Source organism: Sorex araneus, chromosome X (assembly GCF_027595985.1).
Source record: "Sorex araneus isolate mSorAra2 chromosome X, mSorAra2.pri, whole genome shotgun sequence".
In the NCBI taxonomy this organism is placed as follows: Eukaryota; Metazoa; Chordata; class Mammalia; order Eulipotyphla; family Soricidae; genus Sorex; species Sorex araneus.
Window position 1 is genome coordinate 232,326,990 of NC_073313.1, and position 24,895 is coordinate 232,351,884.

General features: G+C 39.4%; 1 protein-coding gene across 1 annotated transcript in view; it reads right to left on the bottom strand.

The window, feature by feature from the left end:
* Nucleotides 1-24,651, bottom strand: part of LOC101539478 (60S ribosomal protein L27-like) — a 43,999-nt gene extending 19,348 nt beyond the window's left edge. Inside the window, exon 1 of the mRNA XM_055121259.1 lies at nucleotides 24,487-24,651. Coding sequence (XP_054977234.1) covers nucleotides 24,487-24,651 — 165 coding nt within the window. The remainder of the gene's footprint in view (nucleotides 1-24,486) is intronic.
* Nucleotides 24,652-24,895: the final 244 nt, after the last annotated feature.

Consider the following 24,895-nt stretch of genomic DNA (forward strand, 5'->3'; position numbering starts at 1 on the left):
TTGATGTCAAATCCAAACTGTTATTCCAAAACATGGATCATATATCCTTGAAATAGGAGAAATGTTTCACAATGTTCAGGGAAGGACATTAAAATAGATACTAAATAATTTCAGTATTTGCTCAATTTGGAAATTCTACCTCACTGGTGCATGTATCACTAAAGCCGTGACAGTTAGCATCCTGTCAATGTTTCCATCATAAATAAGCGTCAGTGTTGAAAGTTCTATAATTTTGTTATAAAAATTTGCTTTCTACTAAAATTTGACAAGATACACAAGATTCCAATTATTCTAGGGAGAAATTGTTTTAAAAACATTTGGGAGAATAAATAAATAAAGATGAACATATTATGAAATGAGAATCAGAAGTTTTATGGCATATTTTTAGTGGTCTAAACAGTGACATATTTAGACAAATCTTGGCCCCAAACTAAAATTTTGCAAAGAATTTACTTATCCACTGGGAACTGCTGAATAATCATGTTCCCAGTTTCCCCCTTCCTCTCATCACCAACTTTCAGAGATATCTTGGAGGTATTTAGTGGAAATACAGAGGAAATATAAACTATAACTTAGAGACAAATGTGTATATTGTGAAGAAAAAGATGTTTAGCCTATTATTTTCCTCCTTATTTTAACCTTATTTAATTTACATTTCCTAGTTAACTTTTTCCCTCAAATTTTTAATTAATTAATAACAAGGATTCTAATATTAATTATCACATAGCCTAAGGGTAATTATGTTGTTTACTATATTTAGCTAAAATAATGTTCATGTAGAAGAGACATTTTCTTTTCTTTTTTAAACAATGGCCTGGCAGAACCAGTAATCTATTCAGGGTCCTTTGTTAATTGGTTGTATGACCTAAGTCATGTCTTTTAATCTTGTGGAGTCTTTAATTTTCTAAGCGGTTGACACTGTAGTTCATTGTCAGCATGATTTTATCATGTTAGGTGGAAAGAAGATGGTTTGTGAAAGCTCTATTTCCTTTGTAGCATTTGCAAACATCTCTCACCGAATTAACAGTGCTTATGGTTCATTGATTTGCTCCAGCGGGCTCCAGTAAAGTCTCCATTGTGAGACTTGTTACTGTTTTTTTGGTGGTTTTTTTTTTTTTTTGGCATATCGAATATGACGCGGGTAGCTTGCCATGATCTGCCATGGGGGTGAGATACTCTCAGTAGCTTGCCGGGCTCTCCAAGAGGGGCTGAGGAATCGAACCTGGGTCAGCTGCGTGGAAGGCAAACACCTTACCCACTGTGCTATCGCTCCAGCCCACTTCCAAAATAATTGAGGGAAAACTTTTCACTCATATGATACACAAATTTATAGGGAATGCTTTTGATATGCATTCTATGTACAGCTGTAATTACTGGGCAATAAAGATACTTGTGTAAGTTCTATGTGTTGAGAAACACTTTTGAATATAATATCTTATTTAATTCTCAAATAGGATAAAGATGCTGTCTTCATTGTTAGACAAGAATACTGAGACCAACTAGATTCAATAGCTTGGCCCAAGTGGTGGGAGGGCATTTCAAAACAAAATTTGGTCTTTTATCATACATACCCTGTATGATACATCCTGAATGGGATGTTAATTTCCCTGACAATGCGCTTCTAAAAAAATCAGAAGAGGAGCCAGAGAATAGAACAGGAAATAAGTTACCTGCCTGGCATGTGACCCAGAGACCCACTGTTTCAGTCCTGGCACCACCAGACATCACTGCAGAACAGAGAACCAGGAATTGCCTCTGAGCACTGCAGGGTGTGATGCAATCCTTCCCCCAACACCCCAACAAAATAAACACATAAATAAAAATAAAAATCAGAAAAGCTTATTATTAAAGATCTGCTGTTGGTTAAAAGAGAGCCAACCCATCTCTCTACATGTGCATGGATTTAGCACATAAGCAGGTATTTTAATTTTTGTTCCGTGGCTCTAATACTCTTAGTAGAGAGAGCAAACATCCTCATGTTCCACCCCTATTTTTCAGTCCTAGTCAGTGTTCAGATGTTGGAATTAATGTTCAGCTTCAGACCCGTTTCATTACAGCTGCCAAGAGGCTTATTTTCTGGCTAGTATGGCCTCTCCAGAGCAGCCAAGAAATACAGAAGCTCTCAGATTCTTATAGCTGACTGAGCTTTTTTTGACACTATTTAGGCCCACGATCTCAGTTTTCCAGAATAAAAGCCCTAAGGAACTGAGAAGTCACTCAGCTGGCTGGTGGAGTTGCCAAGCACTCAGGACCAGTCATGAGTGTCAGCCTAGTGCCATTCCCACACTCGGCGACAACCTGCCTACCTTCACTGAGCTGGCAATGGGACCTTTACAAGGAGAGGCCAGGGATAAGCCTCTTTAAATGAATGAACTAAGCCACTTATGTAAGGTCCAGCTAAGCTCCCAAATGGCTCTGTGTGTGGTGGGGGTGGGGGGCGCTGCATGAAGTCTCATACAGTATTAGCACGTATCAGTTACAAACACTCCCCCGTGTTAATTCTGCTTTCTCTTTCCCAAGTTCCACACTTCTGTTTCCTTCTGTCCCACTCCCAATGCACACATGAATATGGCATTAAGGCTGCTTACCAACATTTTCAGATATTAGTTAGTTCTTGAAGCATATATACTTATAACTCTTGATGCTCTGATCTCAAAAACATGAAAGAAATTCAACCTCTAATTCAGAACAGCTGATTAAGGGCTCTTCACATTCAGGACAAACAAAACATGCTCTGGTTTCATCTATAGTCTCCAAACTGGCAAAAAAAATAATTTTATATATATATATATATGAGTTATATATATATGTGTGTATATATACATATATGTATATGTATATACATATACATATATGTGTATATATATATATATGAGTTCCAATACTTGCTCAGATTACCTTAGGACAAAGGAATGGAGAACGGTAACACTGCCTGGGGAATGGAGACCAAAGGGCCTCTACCACTTTGGGAAGTGAGTTAAAAAGCAAGTCTCTCTAGGATGCGAAATGGATTATGGATTTCTGGCCAGATATTTAAGAGCCACTTTTGGAGAGGAATGAGAAAGAACAATGTGGTCCCTTACCAGAAATATTCAGCATTTTGCATCATAAATCAATTGTTTGAAAGAAAAAAGAAAGGAAGAAAGAGAGAAAGAAAACCTAGCTATTACCTTCTTTTATTATAAAAGCAACCAAAATAGTAGAGCAAAACTGACATTTTGGTCTTATCTAGGGAGACTGGCCAGACTTGCTGAAAATGGCTCCCACAGTGGACAATATTCTGGTTTTGCTTCATAAATCCATTGTTATTCAGAACCTGCTGTGATCCACATAATATTCCTTGTTTCTGTGAGGTATCACTTACTCACTTTTGTGATTTCATCTATACTTCAATAAACAGAATTCAAAAAGTCTGGGGAATTAAAGAAGGTCTAGGAACCAGGCAAGCAGATTGAAGAAAATAACTGATGTGTTGATTACATAGCCTCATTTGAAATACAGGGCTATTAGATGGCATGCGCAAAACATATGGAGTTTGATTGAGGAATCTCAATGTAACCTTAACATCCTGAGTTCCCAGTTACATTGTTCTTGCTAAACTCTCTTCCAGCAGAAGTTATGAGAGGTGAGTATTTGAAGGATCAGACTTCATTTTTTATCTTTGCTTTAGAATTTTCACTCCTAGAAAATTTACCATAGTACAGCCCCTGCCAATTGGTACCATACAGCCAATACCCTTATCTTCAGATCAAGAAAATGGAACTGAAAAAAAGGGATGACTTCTATATTGGATTGTGAGGTTGCAGTAAAAGTTTGTTATGTAAGACGACAGCTTGATTTGGGGATAACAGTTATTCTTAACAAGTACCATAAGACCCTAAGAACTCTTTAACATTTATAATTAAGTAACTTTAGAGGCCCACTTCTTCCAAAGCAGAAGTCACTTTGCATATTAAAGAACATAGGTGATCTCCATCTGTCACTCTTCCCCTTTTACAAAAACTACCTTTAAGGCTAAATGTGTTTGTTCAAAATGCCTCCCACCACTCCCAAGTCACCAGGACTGCTCACTGTAACCAGTAATTTAGAAACAATAAGAACACTTTTCAGTAGAATTATAATGCGGTTGTCTGATACCCAGAATGCCCCCTTGTCAAAGCTTCACTTATAATCAACATGAGAAATGCAGGGTGAGTTGGCAGTGGCCTTGGAGAAAGGGGTGGGTGGGAGGGGGGAGTGTATGCCACATCAGTGCCTGTCGGATGGAACTTTCCTTTTTCCTTCTTGAACACATCAATACAGAATTATCCCAATCTAGGCACATTCACCCCACAACTTGGATTGCTGTCACCTTTCCTGGCATAAGAAATCAGTAACAGATGTGCCAGACCTTGAGTAAGAAAACAGAGCTCATCGGGTACTTTGTAATATGCTCAAAGCTTATCCTAGAGCTTACAATTAAATTAAATTATGTCGGGATTCATGCTTCAACAGAGTCTAACACTTTGGAAAATTCCACCTCTTGGTTTTAATAAGTAAAAATTTAAAGTGTCCCTTGAAATAACTCACAATAGCTAGATTTACTCTATATCTGTTATTACCGATGAAAACTCTTCTTACTGATTAATTACTGCACATTTTAATGGGGAATCTAAGAGGAAACATAGACACCTAAATTTTTTTTTTTTTTGCTTTTTGGGTCACACCCAGCGATGCTCAGGGGTTACTCCTGGCTTTGCACTCAGGAATTACTCCTGGCGGTGCTTGGGGGACCATACGGGATGCCGGGGATCGAACCCGGGTCGGCCGCGTGCAAGGCAAACGCCCCACCCGCTGTGCTATCGCTCTGGCCCCGACACCTAAATTTTTTATTTGCAGAAGTTGGTTGTTTTTCTTTTTAAGTGCCTTTCATTGTAAAAAAATGAAGGACAACCTTACTTAAGTTACATTACACTAAGAGTGATGGGAGATATTGAAAGACATCAGCAGGTGTTAGCTTACTTTGTCCAGCAACAAGGTTTATTCCCACCTGCATTACCACATGCATTTCCTGTCACCACAGTTCAAAAAATACAAAATTGGCTGTAAATTTATCCATGGAGGAATACGGAGAATTACCCAAGGCTTTAAGGGGTTTTGTTGCCAAAATTAGATGGTAAAAATAGTACATTTCTTTCTGTAAAGATGAAGCTGATCAAGGTTAAATCATAAAAGGTATTAATGCACATTTATCCAAGTACATATTATCAGATCTATAGAAAGAATATATTTAGATCAAGTTAAAAGGAATGCATGTTTCATAGAAAGTAGAAAATTTCATGTGAACTCAAAATTTGAGAAACAAATTTATTCGGGCATTACATGAAACCATGGATGTCAATTATTAATTATTATAAAGGGAAGATGGGCCTACCTGGGGAATATATTTATAATTTTCTTAGGTGATCTCATGATGATAGCAATAGCCCCTGACACCCTCATTTCTCAGAGATGAATGGATGGTATGATCCAGATAGTTTCCTTTATTCTTGTCTTTGAGAAGACAGAAGGAAGTTGAATGATTTCTTTGTACTTTCTGGTTACCATGTGAAAACTGTAGTTAGAAGGCCTTGGTGGTTTATTCTATGTGAAATAAAATAGGTACAACATATTATCTCAGCAGCACCATAGTGATTATTATTTATTATTACCCTTATTAAAAATGTTTGAAAAAATATTGCTAATAATTTTTTTTTGTGTGTGTTTTCCTGGCTCTCCACTTAGGCATCATTCCTGGTGTTGCTTGGGGGATGATATGGGATCAAACCCAGATGGGCTGTGTGCAAGGCAAATGCCCAGACCAAAATGCTCTCACTCTGGCCCAAGTTAATAGTTTCTAAAGAAATTTAAGAAAGTATAAGAAAATGCATTTACTTTAATCTATAAATAAATAAAAGCTGGAACAAAATCAAAGCCTTAGAGAAGCTTTTGTTTTAGTCAGTAGAAGCCAATAGATTCTTATGCCAACAAAAGAATAAAGGTTAGGTGTACATCCTTTTTGGTTCTGTTTTTTAACTGAGGGGGTGCATACCTGGTAGTTCTCAGCTCAGAGTTAGAGGGTTGCTTCTGACAGTGCTCAGGAGACCATGCAGGCCAGAGATAGAGCTCAGGCCTCCTGCATACAAAGTGTGTGCCATGTTCCAGCCTGTTGAACTATCTCCCTGGCCATAAGGACACTGGAGCTGGCCATTCTCCAGTTTAATAACATAACTGGAGTTATGTTATTAACATAACATAAATTAAATTAATAACGTTTAATAAGTTTAATAACATAAAACTTGTCCTTTGACTGCCATTTAGGTTGCTTCACCACAGAGGGCATTCCTGACCAGCTTCATCTGGACCAAGGGACAGTAATATAAAATGTCTTTTCTTGGATTGCTTTGACCAACAGCTACTGCTGAATAGTGACAGTTCTGCTAGAGTCTCACCTGGCCCCCCAAAAAAACTCCCAGTTATTGCTGAGCTTCTGGGGACTGGAAAAATGAAACACATTGGTTTCACTGGTATGGGATACCGAGAAAGACCCCTGAACTGCCCTCTGACAGGGAGAAAGGGAACCCAACATTTTCAGTGACTTGCCTGGATTCAGAAAGAGCCTGAAGCCGGCTTCCTCCTTCAAAAGGCTCTCAAACCTGACTCACCAGTAGTCAGTGAGGAGGAGAAGACCAAAGGACTAGGAGATAAGGAAGCCAAGCCATGGCCACCACCACCCAGAGACAGAGGAATGGAGAATGAAGCATGAGTCAAACTAGCGGAAAAAAAAAATTCTAACTTTCCTCTTTCTGTTTTAGGCAGTTTTCAGGGTTTGGGGATTATTCCCAGAGAGGCTCTAGGGATTGCACTCAGGTTTCCTGTAAGGAAAGCCGTCCCTCGGCCCACGAATTTTCTCTCCCTTCCCCAGTACTTTAATTTTCTTTGGGGCTGGAACTTTGTCATGCTACCATCTGAAGTGCAAGACTGCTCTCTGGAACCCACAATTATTAAGAATTTGTAATTTGTGAAAATGTTGCTAGTACTCCAGGTTTTAGGAACGCTAAATAAGTTGCTTTGTGCATTCGAGGATCCTGGAGACCCTCAAATCCTCCTCCAATTCTCCTCCCGTTACAGTGGCAGCTTCTGGCAGATACACGGTGATGGCGCCCAGGCCTCCTGTGACCATGGCAAGGACGCGGAGACGGAGCAGAGAGGTGGGGATAGTCCGTTCATAGAGACTCCCCTCCCCCAAATGTTAACTAAAAGTACCTTATCGCTGCCGCTGCCCTAACTACCTCACTAATTCTGGTAGCAAAGTCATGCTGTTAACGGAATAGCTGATTTAAACAAAGCAGGAGTATTTTTAGAACAATAAAAAAAACCTCTTCATGATATCTAATTATGCAAACTGTGAACAAGAAGATGCTAGTCTTGCATTAGCTAAGACTTGACTCTTGTTATAATTTGCTCTTTTTTCGCAGCAGAAAGCGGCTCCTTTTTGTCGCTCTCCTGCCTTCCGTGGCTTGCCGCTTTGGGCAGGCACAGCGCAGGTCACCGCAAAGTGTTTCTGTTGCCGCGGTAGACTGCAGTTAGGGAACGTGGCAGGATAATGTATTGTAATGCAGATTACGGTGGTTTGCTGCTGCGTGATTCACAGATATGATTGCATCTAATTTCAGAAATAAGTGGAACCGTCTGCTCTTTTGTGTGAGCTGAAAAGCTGTTCGACGGCATTCAAATGACTGCTGCCTTTGCCACCTAGCAAGGGAGGAAAGACACCCACCCACCTCACAGCAGTAACTTTCCTCATTGTACCCCTCACATTCAGCAGCATATTGCTTTTTATAAGAATCCGAGTGCTTTCATCTTTTCCTCTGAAAAACAGAAGGGGTGGGGTGGGTATATTTTGTTTGATTAAATTTTCTTGGATCTCCCTCTTGGAGTTGTGCTATGCATTTTTTCCCCCTCAAGTCTCTCCTGGGGTTCTGCCACAGTGCTCTCTGACTGGAGAAAATATCTCTGAGCAGACCCTTCCAAGAAAAAATTCTTACAGAGTACCTTAGCATTTTTATTTTGGGTAACTTTTATGAAGCATAGAGACTTTGTAACTAATTATACTTTTGATTATTAATTGGGTCCACTAAGATTGTTGACTTTTGATCAATTTGTAGCTCTTTAACTTTCCAGCTCCCCGGAGTCTGCTTCTAAGGGAGGAAGTTCTCCAAAGGCCTATGAATCAAGTACACACTCTTTTCCTCTTCTTTGACCACACACAGTCCTCTCCCCTTTATGAAATCAGCTCCCCCAGTTAGAGTTTGCATCCCCCTAATTATGTGCTTTCTTAAATGTTTGTTTTCCGTTGCTCCAACTTTGGTTTTGCCTATCACTCTAAAAAAGCCCACAGAAACAAGTTAACTATACTTTTCATTCCAAACAGAAATTAAAACTAGGTAACAAACCCTTTGGCAGGAAAACAGTGGGATTTCCCAATGAGCCACATGAACACAGAGGATATTGGAAGCCAACAGAGTTCCTTGGGACCCGCAGAGGACAGAGGTTAACATGAGAGGACATCACCAAAGGCTTGTGAAGAAGCCATCCAGATTTAACACTGACATTTAATTTTTTTCAAACTCTTTACACAACAATCCCAATCACAGCTTTTTCCTTTCTGAAGAATCGGAAGAATTCAAAACTGTCTCTGAGCACAAGATTAAGAATGTGCAACCAGAGGGGGGAACCTTTGGTACAGAGTATCTCCTGCCCAACTCTCTCTCATAGAGGCTAATTCTATTCCCTAAATTGTAGAGTTTGTGGTGCCAAGCCTTTATTTTACACATTATAAATGTGAATCTATGAACCAATGAGCTCTTATAAGTGAAGCTATATACTAGTGTGATCTTTAGAAATGATCTGTATCTGACTTTTAAGATTAATTTCAAGTGGCATTTCACTTGGGTGTATAAAAGAATAAGCTATTGCAATTTGTGCAATGTTCTACCAAGTGTTTCTTTGAAAGATGTAATTGATGATGCCATTAAACTGAAAAACTGAGGCAACTGTCTTCTGGACAACTGTCTTCACTGACATTCACTGTAAAGTGCTAACGGATGAGGCTTCCAAGGAGCAATCAAAACTTTTGGTAAATGTCTCAGAGATTTCTTCTCCAGCAGAGTAACTTAGCAAAAGCACTCAACAGGTACCATAAGATCCCAGATGGAAGGTCCAGCCTTTCTACCCACTCCCACACCTACCATCCCTACACTCCACACCAGAGTCCGCTATGCAAAAAAATTTTTTAAAAAGAAAGAATTATCCCATGGATGCAAAGCTCAAGGTGGGAAGAGGAACTCATTAAATAGACTTTTCAAAAGAAGGAGAATTTGGTTCTCTTTATATTTAACAATAATTAAAATACTTAAATATCTGTTCCTCTAATCTGAAGTGCTAGCAATGTACTTTCTTCAAAGGAAATCACTACAACCTTAAAATATTTAGAAAAGGATGTAACTTCCATTAGTTCCAACCTTATTTTTGTGTATCTTCTCCTACCCTGAGGCATAAAGACAAAAGTATAAGCAATATGGCAAAGAATGGAGTGTCAGGGAAGTCTCAGCTCTGATACTGTAAATACTTATTTTTTTTAAAAAAATCATAAACTGGAATGAGTTTAAGTGTTAGATCACATGCCAAACATGTTTGAAGCCTTTTGATAGACTTTTGATAGACTTTGGCACCACATGGTTCTGAGGAGGTGGTCCCAAGCCCAGCTAGACGTGGCCCTATAAAAAATTATAAACTAAGGGGGAAAGAATATAGTCTACAAATCCAGTGACATAACTACTGTAATACAGAGGTGACATTAAGAAAATTAATGGGACAGAAATGTTTTGATATGAGAACTAGGAATTTAGATTTTCCAGCCAAGAGGAATAGCCCAGGGGCTTGGAGTGTCTGCCTTGGAAGGGTATAATCATGAATTCAAATCCGTTGTGTGCCCCGTACACTAAGCACGTTCTCGGCAGTTCTATGGTTTGAGCCTGGCATCCATCTCTCTGCCCAGCACAGGTGATTTCCGGTGGCACTGCAGTAGGAGCATCAGAAAGATGGGTGCATCTGGAAGTAAGTAGCACAACTGAAAAGATATGTGAGCACCAAGGTAACGAAGCATGGCCTCCGGGCAGTACAACAGCCACCCCTTTAATGAGAATCACACCCATAACTTGTGTGCCTCAACCCAAAGTGAAAGGCTGACAGGCAAGTGCACAAGCACGGCAACTAAGGGGGCGCAAATGTCAGTGAGCACCATGGCTGTGTGTGTGAGAACATGAGCACCACAAAGATGGGCCTTCATCACAGCTCGGCATGTGCAAACCCTGGTCAGCACAATCACAAAAACAACAGTGAAGGGAAGGGGGAGGTGGTAGGGACTACTATTAATTAAAGAAAAAGAACTTTAAATTTTCTCCTGGCACATAGTGACAGCTTCAGTTGCACCATCCGTTATCCCTTCCCAGGGATATCAAAGTTGAAAGGTTTCTCTAAAAGATATCTCAAATATACACAATATTAACCTGTTAAAAACTTAGGGACAGGGCCACTCAGCCAAGACAAAGAAGCAGAACAGTCGATAGCCATGACAGTTTAGTGGGGCCGGGCTGCCAAGCTCCATCATTGAGACCAACGAAAACAATGCAATTAGCTATAACTGTACCGGGGCACTTCATAGCTAGTGGACTGTGGTATAAAGCCCACACTTACAGAGGACAGGCATGCTCCATGGAACACTGAGGGTCATAGGCAGGATATGATGGCCTCTTTCCTGAATACATGGAGGATACTTCTAACCATGGCCAGGCCTGAGCATACTGGCCAGGAGAGAAGACCGGATTCACCTCTGCAAAATGAAGTTGGTGCTCCATGTTGCAACTGGTGTGCAGATGCATCTGAGTTGACACCGCCTCTTCCCCTGCCTGCCTTCTACCACATGCCAGTGCGACTTAGGAAAAGAGATGATGATTCCCTGTCACTGTTTTTGAGTAATAATAGGCAATTACCAAACTCTTCTGGAAACTCCTGTCTTCTCAGAGCCCTAATGGAGCATTTGATTCCCAGTATTGGGAATGTAAATAGCAGTGAGGGCGCCCACATATTTCAAAGACTGTAGAAATTACATTGCACAACTTAAACCACCAGAAGTTAAATGGCTTTCTGAAAGGATACTGCTGGGATATTTTTCATCACTTTTACAATATTTTTTTCCTTGCTGTCATTTAAAATAGATCCTTGGAAACTTGAAACTTAAATCTGCTTCCTTACCCAAAGTTTTTCTTTCAGCATGCACACACACACACACACACACACACACACACACACACACACACACACACACACACACACCGGCTTTGTTATTTTAGGATCACTCATGTACTGGTGGCACTGATTTTTTTTAATCAAAAAAACACATAAATGCCTTCTCTCCACATATTTTCCCCACACACGCTGTGTCTCACAATGGTAAATTAAAGCCACGTAGACCAAAAAAATTGAAAGAGAGAGGGAGAGAAAGAGAGAGAGAGAGAAAGAGAGAGAGAGTACCATCCTCACTATATAGAAACAAGAGAGATGGACACAATCCTTTTCAGATCAATATCCACTATAATTATTTCATGGGGTTGCTTTCTTAAAGATTTAATTATGCAAAGCAATAATATAAAAATAATTGTATTAGGTGCAAGGTTTGTATAATGTTTACAACTAGAGTTCTTAGCAAAAATAACCTTCACACTCTTTATATAAGAAGACCAGCAAGGAAATCTGATTTTCATAATAGCTTAGACTTTGCATACATTGTTGGGGAAGTCTGAGAAATATGCTTTGTATTAGTTCTGCTAACTTTATATTCAGTTTTCCTTTTAAAAATTTAATTGCATTTCCCATTGTTTCTATTGCATTCTTATAACACAATTTGTGTTCCCTTTGGTAGCTAAAATTACACCTGTAACTGTCCAAGACTATTAGTAAAGTCAGCCTAGTCTGTGGGATAAAGTATCTGTCTTGTATTTCAGACAGATTGTGTTCCAACATCATTGTGGTCAGATTTTTATTAAAAATTCTTCATATTTCTTTTCTTTCAGTGCCAAACAGATCGCTACATTTTCAACACTTAATCATCTTCATCATCTAAAAATATTTCCACATTAAATAAAAATATTTAAACTTCTTTTTGATGCAGCAAAATTTAGAACACTGTTCAAAGTCTGGTTTTCATAAAGTTTTGCAGAGGGCAGTGTGCATATAGAAGCAAATGCATTGTAAATAGCTGTTAAGGTCAACTCTGGGAGAAACTCAATGGTTCTCAAAGGAATGGCTCTTTCTCAAGGATTCAAATGGCTTCCTTCAACTGGTTATGTGTTCTCCTTTCTATCTGAGAACTCTCTGGAAAATTAGCACAGATGATATAAAATTGCGGCTTGTCTCAGGGGAGATACTTCTCTTAGTATCATGAAACCTTTCTAGCTCCATCAAGCAAGAAAAGTACATCAAGATTTGACCTCTTTCCCAAATGGCCCTAAGCAACATCCTTAATTTCTCACTGCTTTACCAATTAGTCCAACTGGAACACAGAACCTCCTCTGAACTTTTATTAATTTATTTATCTAACTTTGGGGGATGGGGGAACAAATCTGGCAGTGCTAGAGGCTATTCCTGACTCTGTGCTCAGGAATGATTCCTGTTGGTGCTCAGGGGTTCATACTTGGTACTGTGTATTAAACCAGGGTTGGATGCACATATGGTAATTGTCTTAACCCTTGTACTATTCTCTTGGTCTTCTCTGAACTTCTAAAACAAAATTTTAATACAGAAATGGCTTCAAAGTGAAGGTATAGAAGGTACAATTGGCGAAGTAATAAAAACAGCTTAAAAGATAATTTGTGGGGCTGGAACGACAGTACAGTGGGTAGGGCGTTTGCCTTGCAAGCGGCCAATCCAGGTTCGATTCCCAGCATCCCATATGGTTCCCTGAGCACCGTCCGGAATAATTCCTGAGTACAAAGCCAGAAGTAACCCCTGTGCATTGCCAGGTGTGACCAAAAATAGCAAAAAAAAAAAAAAAGATAATTTCTTAGCTGGCACTTGAACTTTATAAATGTTATGGATGGGCTACAGAAGTTAGAGATTCCTTTAGCTTCTCCTTTCCTCTAACATTTCAATTGCTAACCCTGACCTGTGACTGCTGACTCTGATTGGGACCAGAACAGGGGAGAAGCAAAGGACTTGAGAACAGGGGAGAAGCAAAGAACTTGAGAACAAACAAGCACAGGGCTGATTACCCACGAATAGCATACTTAGGGACTCTGAGCCCAAAAGGTCAAAATTGTATTGTCTTTTCATGTTATCTTATAAACCTATTACTCAAATATATGTTTTCAATTTCTTCCTTTCCAACCTTCTCTCTTCTTTCTTCTGGTTCTCCGTTGAAAGGCAAAAATTCATGTGAGAGGGGATAGTTTAAGCCTCCAGCTTCTTAGTGTGAAAGACTCTATTAAATACTTTTCTTGGTCTGAAAAGTTTGATGGAACAGGCTGTCTAGGAAGGTATAGGAGGAAGAGGAATGGCCGTCTGGTGACTTTCTGCAAAGGTCATTTTGTGAATGCATGTGAGCTATATCATGCAAATAATCAATGATAATTTTTGCAATGTTGCAGTAGTTAAGATTATGATCTATCTAGACTTCAGACTGGGTTGTGATACACCTGTGTGACTGAGCAAAGGTAGTGAATACCTCTATACCTTAGGTCCTCATTTGTTAAGTAAGAATGATAATGAATGACCTTTTAGATTTGGGGGAGGTTAAGAAAGCAGAGTATAAAAGTGACTAATATAGAGCAATTTGGGGGTGGGAGCAATAGCACAGCAGATAGGGTGTTTGCCTTCCATGCGGCCGATCTGAGTTCAATTCCCAGCATCCCATATGGTCCCCCGAGCACTGCCAGGAGTAATTCCTGAGTGCAGAGCCAGGAATAACCCCTGTACCTATATATTGCTGGATGTGATGCAAAAAACAAACAAACAAAATCAGTTTCTCAGTGAATCCAATGGCTAGAATTTCCTCCAAAGCAAGAGGTCAGAGTAATCCAAGGAAAGAGCCATAAACTAAGGAAAGGCAAGTCCATTCTAGAAGTTGAAAGAGGTAAGACAACTTTCCCCTGAAGTCTCCAGAAGGAAAAGAGTCAGCTGATACCATGACTTCAGACTTCTGGCATACATAACTACAAAAAAATTATATTCTTTAAACTTATGGCAATTTGTTGTATCAGCAAAAGGATACTGATCTCAGTAGTTATCTACAATGATCTGTAAAATTCATAAAAATGCATAAAGGAGTTTGAAAGAGTGCATAAAAGACTTAGAAATATGCATAAGAAGAAGGAAATTCCTGTAATTTAAAATCTCAATGTATTGAGAGAAATTAAAGATGGTACTGAGAAATAAATATATGTAGCCTCTAATGCCAAGAATTTCTTTATATATAGGTAGGGGATCAAAGGTGAAATCCAGTTTTCTTTTATGTCTTCTCTCCCCTATGAGTACTACCCGCGATGGAAGTACAAAGGAGCAGTGAGAACTTAGCAACCCAGGGGAGACAGACCCTGAAACCCATACTGCATCAAACTGGCATAATATTTTGCATGTTTTGTTATATCATGGATACTAGATGGCAAAGTGGAAATAGAAGAGGCTGAAGTGGTTGTATGTTTTGATTTTTAGCCCTTATTTTGCCACTTATTAACTATGTGATATTGGACATTTATTTAAATGTCAGTTTTCTAAAAACCATAAAGTAGTCAATAAATGTATGGAGAAATGTCCATCCACGAAAATGAAACAATAAAGTTTCTCTGCCCCTAGCCCCTTAGATTGGCAAGGATTGAACTGGTAAAATGGCAGAAAAGGACACTTAAATGTTATTGTTGGGAAATCATTGCAAATTACTGGGGAAATAATTTGGAAATATCTAGATTTTAAACTATTCCCCTAAGCTTTCTACCCTTTCTTCCAGTTACTGGAAAACTTCTTGTGGTTTTCACTCTCTACACCCATACTTCTGAAATAGTTTCTTTGCAGATTTTTTAAATTGTGCATCATTTTGAAATAGCGTATTTTGAACTTGTCATCTCTTTCTAGAACACTGAATCAGTTCATAAAGCATCTGGCCACCTGAAAAGTTCTCAGTACATTTAAATTCACTCTTTCCTCTTTTCTTGCCGTAAAGATTTTGATGAGTATTTCTTTTATCCTTTTTAGCTTTTTGGGTCATATGTGTCAGTGCTCATGTCTATCCCTGGCTCTGTGCTCAGGTTATTCCTTCTGGTTTTCAGGGACTATATGTAGTGGTGGAGGTTGACCTTGGGGATGTGTGGGGGAAGGGAGCCAGGGACTGAACTGGACTCTACTGCAAGCCAGGTCAGTGCCTTTTCACCCATACTATCTTTCTGGTTCCCAGATTTTAAATGTTACTGGGAATTCAAATTTCTTCAACAAGGAGTGTAGGATGGGAGAGAATTGGGGGTCATTGATGGAAGAATGTACTTACTGGAAGGTACGTTTGGAGTTGGGAACACTATATGCCTAAAACTCTACTGTCATCCATTTTTTGAATCATGGTGTTTAAATATAATTTAAAACTTGTTTTGTTTTGATTTGATTTTCGCTTTAAAAAGATAAAACTGGGACTGGGGAATAGGCTAAAAGGGTTAGAATACATACTCTGAGCATGGGGAGCCCTAGGTTTGACCCCTAATACCACAAGATTACCCAAGTAGTATAATACTATGCGTGTGTGTATGTGTGTGTGTGTGAGAGAGAGAGAGAGAGAGAGGAAGAGAAAGAGAGAGAGAGAGAGAGAGAGAGAGAGAGAGAGAGAGAGAGAGAGAGAGAGAGAGAGACGTCAAGGCAAGCTAAAAGAATTTTCAGATGTGTTGGGGGTCTCGGCAGCTTTGACCAAACCCCCTGCCCCTGAAGCAAGACCCAGCCCTGTTTACAAAGACCCAGGGGCTAGCTCCAGCACTCCCGACAGTAGGCACTCTGGATGAGGGTGAGGGACATGACTGTGACCACCTACCCATACTGATAACCCGGCCCTAAGCAGGATATGTAAATCATTAGCTGACATCTGTACGGAGCCCAACCGGATGAACGTGACCTACGTGCCCTACGTGAGAATCCCACCCTGAATATATGTATAAAACCCCCTGTGTAAGGGCCAATAAACGGAGAACTGCTTGAACACCAGACTCCCCCCCCCCCTTTGTCGGTTTCTTTCTGGACAGCAACTGCCACAGGAATCCCGCGGTGAGCAGAGGGTCAGGGCAGAGGCTTCTCCCCTACCTACTCCCTCCCTTTTAGTGAGGAAGTCCTAGGACTTCAGGGAATCCTACTCCAGTTTTCCGGGACCGACACGACACAGATGGGTGAAGGTGAAGGAAGGATATCTTATTTACAGGTTTGTGTAAAAGCATTTCTGGGAAACACTCCCCAGGACATGAATGGAAATTGGTTGACATGGACGAGTCTTCTGGTTCTGAAAGTTAAAAGAATGGGTGGTAATTTCACTCTTAGATGAAATTGGGAAATGAGAAGAGAAAGAAGAAAATTACTTTCTTCACTGGCAGCAGAAAATCTGATGGAGAAGATTTGGGCTTTTTTCCCCTTCTATTTCTGAGAAGAGGAAAATGATTGAGAAAATGTGAGAAAAGCAAGCTCACAGCAGCAAACTCAAGCAATAGTTGTGAAGACCAAATAGTATAAACTAGAGTCGCTGTATATGAATAGGATGAGTCGTCTATTTTTACATGCTGAAAGCTGATTAAACTACCCAATATTCTCCTGATATTTCAGAAGAACATTGGGGACTAAGGGTTATTACAGGGATTTAGGCTATTGCCTTGCATGAATCTAACTCTAGTTCAATTCTTGGTACTACTCTGAGCACTGTCAGAATGACCCCTGAGTATAGAGAGAAGGAGTAAGTTCTGAGTACTGATATGTGTGTCCCTCAGAACAAAACAAGAAAAAAAAATTATCACTGTATCACTGTCATCCCATTGATCTTCAATTTGCCTGAGCTGGCACCAGTAACATCTCCATTGTGAGACTTGTTACTGTTATTAGCATATGGAATATGCCACAGGTAGCCTGCCAGGCTCTGCTGTGCCGACGAGATACTCTTGGTAGCTTGCCGGGCTCTCTGAGAGGGACGGAGGAATCGAGCCCGGGTTGGCCTCAGGCAAGGCAAACACCCTACCCGCTGTGCTATCACTCCAGCCCAACAATAAAAAATTCCTAAATAACCTCAAACTCAAATGGTCCCACACTGAAATTGGAAACAAGTGTTCCCAAACAATGTCTCTTACGTGGTCAACAACACCAACATCCAACCAGTTGTACAGGCCAGAAATATGAAGACTCTTCTTGATACTTTACCCACTCTGCTCCTACTCAACAATTACTATGTCATCTTGGTTTTATATCTAAATATTATTTTAAACTTTTGCTTATCATTCAAGGAATAAAAACATTTATTGGTTGTAGGTTGGAAGAATTAACGTTCGTATGGCCATCCTTCCTGAAGTGATATATTTTGACTTTCAACAGATCATAAGTTTAATGCATTCTCTATCAAAATTTCAATAGCATATTTTAAAGAAATAGAACAAACATTACTGAAATATGTATAAAACTAAAAAAGCCTCTAAACAGCCAAAAACCTGAGGAAAAAGAATAATAGAATAGTGGTATCATACTTTCCAATTTTAAACTGTTCTGCAGAAACATAGTAATCAAAATGCACTGGTATTGGAATCAAAACAAATACACATATCGATGGAATGAAAATTGAGTTATAATTATTTATGACAAAGGAGTCAAGTGCTACAAGAAAGGAAAAAGAAGTCTCCAGCAAATTGTGTTGGAAAATTGGACACCCATAGGCAATAATATGAAACCAGACAACCATCTACCACCATACAGGAAGATTAATTTTATTTATTTATTTTTGGGGGCGGAGTCACACCCAATGATGCTCAGAGGTCACTTCTGTCTCTGCACTCAGAAATCACTCCTGGAGGTACTGAGGGAACTATATGGCATGTGGGGTATTCCACCTGAGACTGCTGGTGCAAGATAGGCACCCGACCCACTGTGCTATTGCTCCAGCCCCAAGATTAATTTTTAAAATGTGAATGTAAAGACTGATATATGTGAAAGAAAACATAAGTGATACACACTACAGCATCAGCCTCAATGATATCTTCAGGGACTTGTTTGCAAAAGCAAGGAAAATAAAAGCAAATAAACTAATGATACTACATTAAACTAAAAGTTTTCTGCAAAGAGAAGCTATAATTAATACAAAGAAATACTTTACTAAAAAGAAGAAAATATTTGCACATCATACAAATATTAAAATTCAAAATATATAAAGAACTCCTACAACTCAGCAAGATCCATAGCACTGTAGCACTGTTGTCCCGTCGTTTATCAATTTGCTTGAGTGGGCACCAGTAAAGTCTCCATTGTGAGACTTGTTGTCATTGTTTTTAGCATATCAAATATACCACGGGTAGCTTGCCAGGCTCTGTCTGCTTTGTAGGCAGGATAATCTTGGTAGCTTGCAGGGCTCTCTGAGAGGGACAGAAGAATTGAACCTGGGTCGTTGGCCTAGTGCAAAGCAAATACCCTACCCGCTGTGCTATTGCTCCAGTACAAGATACATATATATACTAATAACACAATCCAAGAGTGAGCCCTAACACTGAATTAGCACGTCACTAAATGTGGCAGATGGTCAAAGGATATATGAAAGAATCAAAACCACAATGAGTGATCATCCACAGCTGTGAGAATAGTTTATAACAAAAAGTGCCATAAATAAAAAGTTTTGGTGAAGGTGTAGAAAATAAGGAAACCCTGTACATTGGTAGGAATGTAGACTAGTTTCAGCTCTATGGAAAACAGTAGAGAGCTTCATCAAAATATTAAAACAAATTTATCAAATATTCCATTAAAATAATCTCAGGATCTATTAAAAAACATAAAAATAATATTGGAAAAGATATATGCCAACTATGTTCAGTGCAGCAATATTTATAATAGCAAAGATTTGGAAATAGCACAAATATCTTAGGACTAATGAGTGGATAGAGATGATGTGGTTTAAGTACATGATAAAATACTACTCAGTTTTATATATATTATGTATATACAATTGATTGAATCAGTGTGAGATAGTTACAAAACTTTTATGTTTGAGTTTCAATCTTACAGTGATCGAACACCCATCCTTCCACCAGTGCACATTTTCCATGACCAATGTCCCAAATATGTCTCTCTCATCCCACCCATTCCCCTTCCTCTATAGCAGACAATCTCCCCCATACTTTCTCTCTACTTTTGGGTATTGTGGTTTGCAATGCAGATACTGAGAGACTATCTACTTTTGGCACACATCTCCCATCCCAAATTAGCCCTCCAACCATCATTGATTTTGAGATCCCTTCTCTATTCTCGTTGCCTTCTCCTCCAGCTCATGAGGTAGGCTACCAACCATGGAGCAATATTCCTGGCCCTGTCTCTACTGTCCTTGGGTGTTAGTTTCATATTATGTTATTTTATATTCCACAAATGAGTGTAGTTATTCTATGTCTGTCTCTCTCTCTCTTTCTGACTCATTTCACTTAGTATTATATTCTCCATGACTATCAACTTATAAGCAAATTTCATTACTTTATCTTTCCTGATAGCTGCATAGTATTCTATTGTGATGTACCAAAGTTTCTTTAACCAGTTGAGTTGTCTGTTCTCGGGCACTAGGGTTGTTTCCAGATTCTGGCTATTGTGAACAGTTCAGCTATATATTTTTAAAGAAACCAATAATTACAAGTTGGCTGGAATAAGGGGGATGTTAATCTAAGTAAAATAAGTTAAAAAGGTGAAAAATAAGTTTTGAATGACATTTTTTAAGTAAAATTTAAAAAGTAACATAAAAAATCAAGTCAAAATGAATCCTTAAATTCTGACTATTGAAATGAGGTTGTTACTAGAATGGATGACAGCAAAGAGTAGACTGTAGTGAGGTTTGTTCATATTTTGGTGTTTGAAATGATATGGTTACATATATGTGTGGACCTGCACTTCTAAAATATATGTAATGTTATAAGTCAATGTTACCTCAATAAACATTAACAAAATATAAAAACCTAACAAGACTTAAGAAATAAAAGAATCCATATAACATATATACATATACAAATATGTGTACATATATACACACATATATGTATATATACACATACATGTATATACACACATATATACATGTATGTGTATATATATATGTAATTATCCTCTCTCCGCCTTTCATATGCTGATCCCAGCCTCTGGAATATCTCTGTTACACCTAGTTGAGTGATTCTGATGGTTTCTCTTTGTTCTATAAGAAAACAAAACCTAAAGACCACATTTCTGAGTTTTCTAGTCTCTCCATTTTTTTCTTTTTTTTTTCTTGCATTTTTTTTTACCCACACCCAGCTGTGCTCAGGACTTACTCCCTCTTCTGTGCTCATAGGTCACTCCTGGTGGTGCTCAATCAGATACCTGCAAGCCAATCACCCTACTCATTATAATATCTCTCTGGCCGCCTCTCCAGACTTTTAAAGCAATGAAAGTGAAGGCTCAGCTGCTACACTGCTGGGTTCAAACCTTGGCTTAATACTTTCTAGATGTGTGACCTGGGTGCTTTGATTTATTTTTGTCTTAAATGGGGTTAATAACATTGGCTAATCCATAGATGTTTTTCCTAAGCTTTACTCATACTACATCTACATTTTGCTGGAGCGATAGCACAGCGGGTAGGGCACTTGTCTTGCACGCGGCCAACTTGGATTCAATTCCTCCGTCCCTCTCAGAGAGTCCGGCAAGCTACCCAGAGTATCCCGCCCACATGGCAGAGCCTGGCAAGCTACCCGTTGAGTATTCAGTACGCCAAAAACAGTAACAACAAGTCTCACAATGGAGACGTTACTGGTACCTGCTAGAACAAATCAATGAACAACGGGACAACAGTGCTACAACAGTTCTACAGTGCTACATCTACATTTTAGCTGTAGACAAGAATGACTGTTTCCATTTCTTACCACTTTCCTTTTTTTCTGCGGGAAAGAAGTCAAGCAGAATTTTTTCTGCTTTCTCAATTGATTTCTTGTGCATTGTTTTCTCTACCTACTTGCCCACAACTTCCTTCTGACCTCTTATTTTTCATTATAGAGAGTGTGATTCTTCTACTCCTCCCAGACTATCAGCTTTGGGAGAAAGCCTTCACCCTCTACAGTACATACATATTAGTGAATAATGTAATGAATGAATAAACTCTTACTCAGTGGAAATTTCTTTCTTGATAGTGTTTCCTATTGTTGGAGTATAAAAGTTATCTTTTATCATCATAAACGCTACAATTCAGTAGAGAATGGCATAGGGCAAGGGTTAGATAAATGTGCGGAATAAATGAATATATTTGTCATCTAGATAAGTATTGAGTTTAGAGATCTGCTTATACACTCATGGATCAACATGAATCAAAAAAAGTCTGTTAAAGTTTGCCAATTCACATTAGAGGTTTTTAAATTTTTATGTTCTCTCCAAGTTTCTTACTCTTCCTATCTTCTCTCTTTAATTATCATATACATAAAATGATTTCGAACTCTAGGGATTCATATATTTATGTCATGTGACAAGATATTTTTTTCTTGAACTTTAAACCTCTCTCATCCTGCCAACTGAGCAGACTGTATCAGTTATTCTGTATGGATTCAAAACATTACAAGTTAAAAGCAAGTCATCAGTTCTACCACTTTATATATAGTTTAAGAACAAATCTCAATGGGCACCAGGAGCTTAAGTGCCTGATCAAGCTGGAGGCTAAGAGTGTTACCCAGACAAGACCCTGGTGGTTCTGCTGTCTAGGATACCTAGTGTCACAGCAATCACCAGTCACATAGCAAACATTTATGTGTAAGCACTGAAATTAAAGGACAGTGTCTCACTCCCCCAGCTGGTGAGCACCACACCTAAAAAGATGGTGGTGACACTAGGGTTAGAAGTGCAGCCTCTCAATGAGCAGATGAGCAAGCACTACAATTAAATGAGTCATTAAAAAACATCAAGAGAGATTGAGAGAGGGATAAAGCATTTTTAAAAGATCTCAGGGGCTAAAGAGACAGTACAATGGGTAGAGCAAGCACTTGCCTTGCATATGACCAACCTGGGCTCAATCCCAGGACCTCTTGTGGTCCCCCAACCGCACCAGGAGTGATCCCTGACTGAAGAGCCAGGAGTAACCCATGAGCGCAGAGAGGTATGGCCAAAATCTAAATAAATGAGTAAATAAATAGAGACCTAAGTTTTTCTGTCTCTGAATCACAGTAAAATTATTAGTATTTTAAAGACTACTTTTGCTAATACAGACAGTATAATACCTATTATTAAAATTTTTTAAATTATTTAACTGAAATCCAATCACTCCATTAGCTATAGTTGACTTTATGTTGTTTTATTTATTTTTTGACTTATACTTGGGGAAAAGATAAAAAACAAACAGGTCAGGTTGATTTAAAATAACAAAACAAAAGCATATTTTGAAGCATATTTTGTGGGACAAGTACATATTAATGAAACAAAATGATCATTTTAAATAAAAAAGAATAATATAGCAGTACACAAGGCACCAAAGGTATAAAAAAGTAGTGGAAGGGATTCATTTATTTGGATTTTTTAAATAAGTGATATAATAGATTTTGCTGCTTTTATCTACAGTTGGAGAGAAAACTTTAGTTTTTGCTTTAAGTTCATGTGTCTTGGTGAACATGATTATCAAACATGATGATTATTAAATCTTACTTATTTTTCTTTTACTTAGTAATGAAAAAACACTTTGACTTAATCTAACATAACATGGAAGAAGTACTCTTACACTAAAGAAGCACTCATCACACATTGAACAAATAATATATAATGCATTGAGTCTGCTCCTTTACTAAGATATTTCTTTGACTCAACTCCACTCTATGAATTTCACAAATGATAACAAGGTAGGTGGCACTAGCCACAAATGTTGGGAAGATGGATAGAGAGGCAGGCAAATAACTCAAAGCCCTGAAAATAAAGCTGTTAAATATTACAAGCACAGCCATGCCTTGCTAAACTCATTTTTTCAGGACAGAAAAGCAGATTGTGGAATTATTCACGCCAAAGTAATCCTTGCTTAATTTAATCATTGAACTAGGTTTCCTAATATGGATATTTTCTTAGACTTCAATTTGTTACATAGCTAACTTATTTTCTAATAGACTATGTTGGTAATAAGAAAATGAATTACATGCTCTTGGCAGAGAGATGACAAGTTAGATCTGAATTTATCCCACACAAACTTGGTACCTCCTTTTAAATTCAATAAGCTTGGGATACCTCTATAATGTATCAGATCTGGATGCCAATTATAAACAGATGGTAAGCTGCTGCACCCAGAGCACTGCAGAGAGCACAGGCCACACTGCAGTTGCATAGGGATGGTTCAGGGAACCATCAGGAAGCTCAAGTGGCGCTGTGGAGTTTGAACAAAGCCCACTCTGCCTCCTATTGTCGGAATTTTTTAAAGCGTAAATCCTGTTGGCTTAGCACTGGCAAGACCTTGACTTCAGGGTAGACTTAACACTCCCCCCACCCCCCAAGATAGGTCAGTGACCCTCCGCCAACTTGTGACCACAAGCCTACAAAGGATGAAAAAGGACAACAGTGAAAAGAGGTGCCTGATGTTCGAAGGAGTTTTGGTCTTTCCCTAGCCACGTCTCCCCGAACAAGAACCAGGAGAAATTTCAAGATGAGGAACATGCAACCGCTACTATTTCATCCACTCCCCCTTTCCCAGCAGGGAGTTCTTTAATAAATAATAATGCATTCCTCTTGGGACCGGAACCACAGTGATGACGAGCCTCGCAGGCACCACATAGCCCTCCTGCACACCGGCTGCGGATCACCCCTCTCACTTGCCAAACACAAGTTCCTCCTCGACACTGATTTCTTAAATTTCCGCTGACTTGGCAATCCGCGGCCACATCGCCCCAACTCTGTAATATCGTCAAGACTTCACAGCTAAGCAGTTAGAAAGGATTTGGGGTTTAATTCAGCTCAGTGACCTGTTTAAGAGAATGACGGAAATAAAACCATTTTCAGCTCAAGGCCCGAGAAGGCCTCGCACACTCTGAAAGACTCTTTGTATCAATGCCATGAATCAAAAGGTTTGTCCTAAGTGCTTCTGCTGTGCCACCAGTGAAGGCCCGGCAATGTGGCAGTGAATCACATTTAATAACTTGTGGTTAGCTGTCATGAACACTTAATTTGATGCTGAACACAAACCCTGCAGGGGTGAAAGGGGGCTGCGGAGGGACGAGGTGTGTGGGGTGGGGAGGAAGGGGGCAGGAGAGTTAAATTCCCCTTGCGAGCCGCCCGCCGCTGTCTCCCCGGGCGCGGGTGCAGCCCCGTTGCAGCCAGGGCCGGGGGCTGCGCCGCCGTTGCCGTCATTCTTCCCCCGCAGACCCGGGGTCCTGCGCCCGGCGGCCAGGGAGGCGCTCGCCCAGAGCCACCGCGAGCCCGGAGGATTCGAGGGCCGCTTTGGAAGAATTCAAACCCATCCGGGAAGCCACAGAAAAAAATTTTTTTCTTTTTTCTTTTTTTTCTTTTTGCAGCTTTTTAGCTGTCTGGCAAGCAGGAGAAACCCCTCTTGTGTCAACTGCTAAAAACACTGCTGTCCCTGTGTCCTAGATGG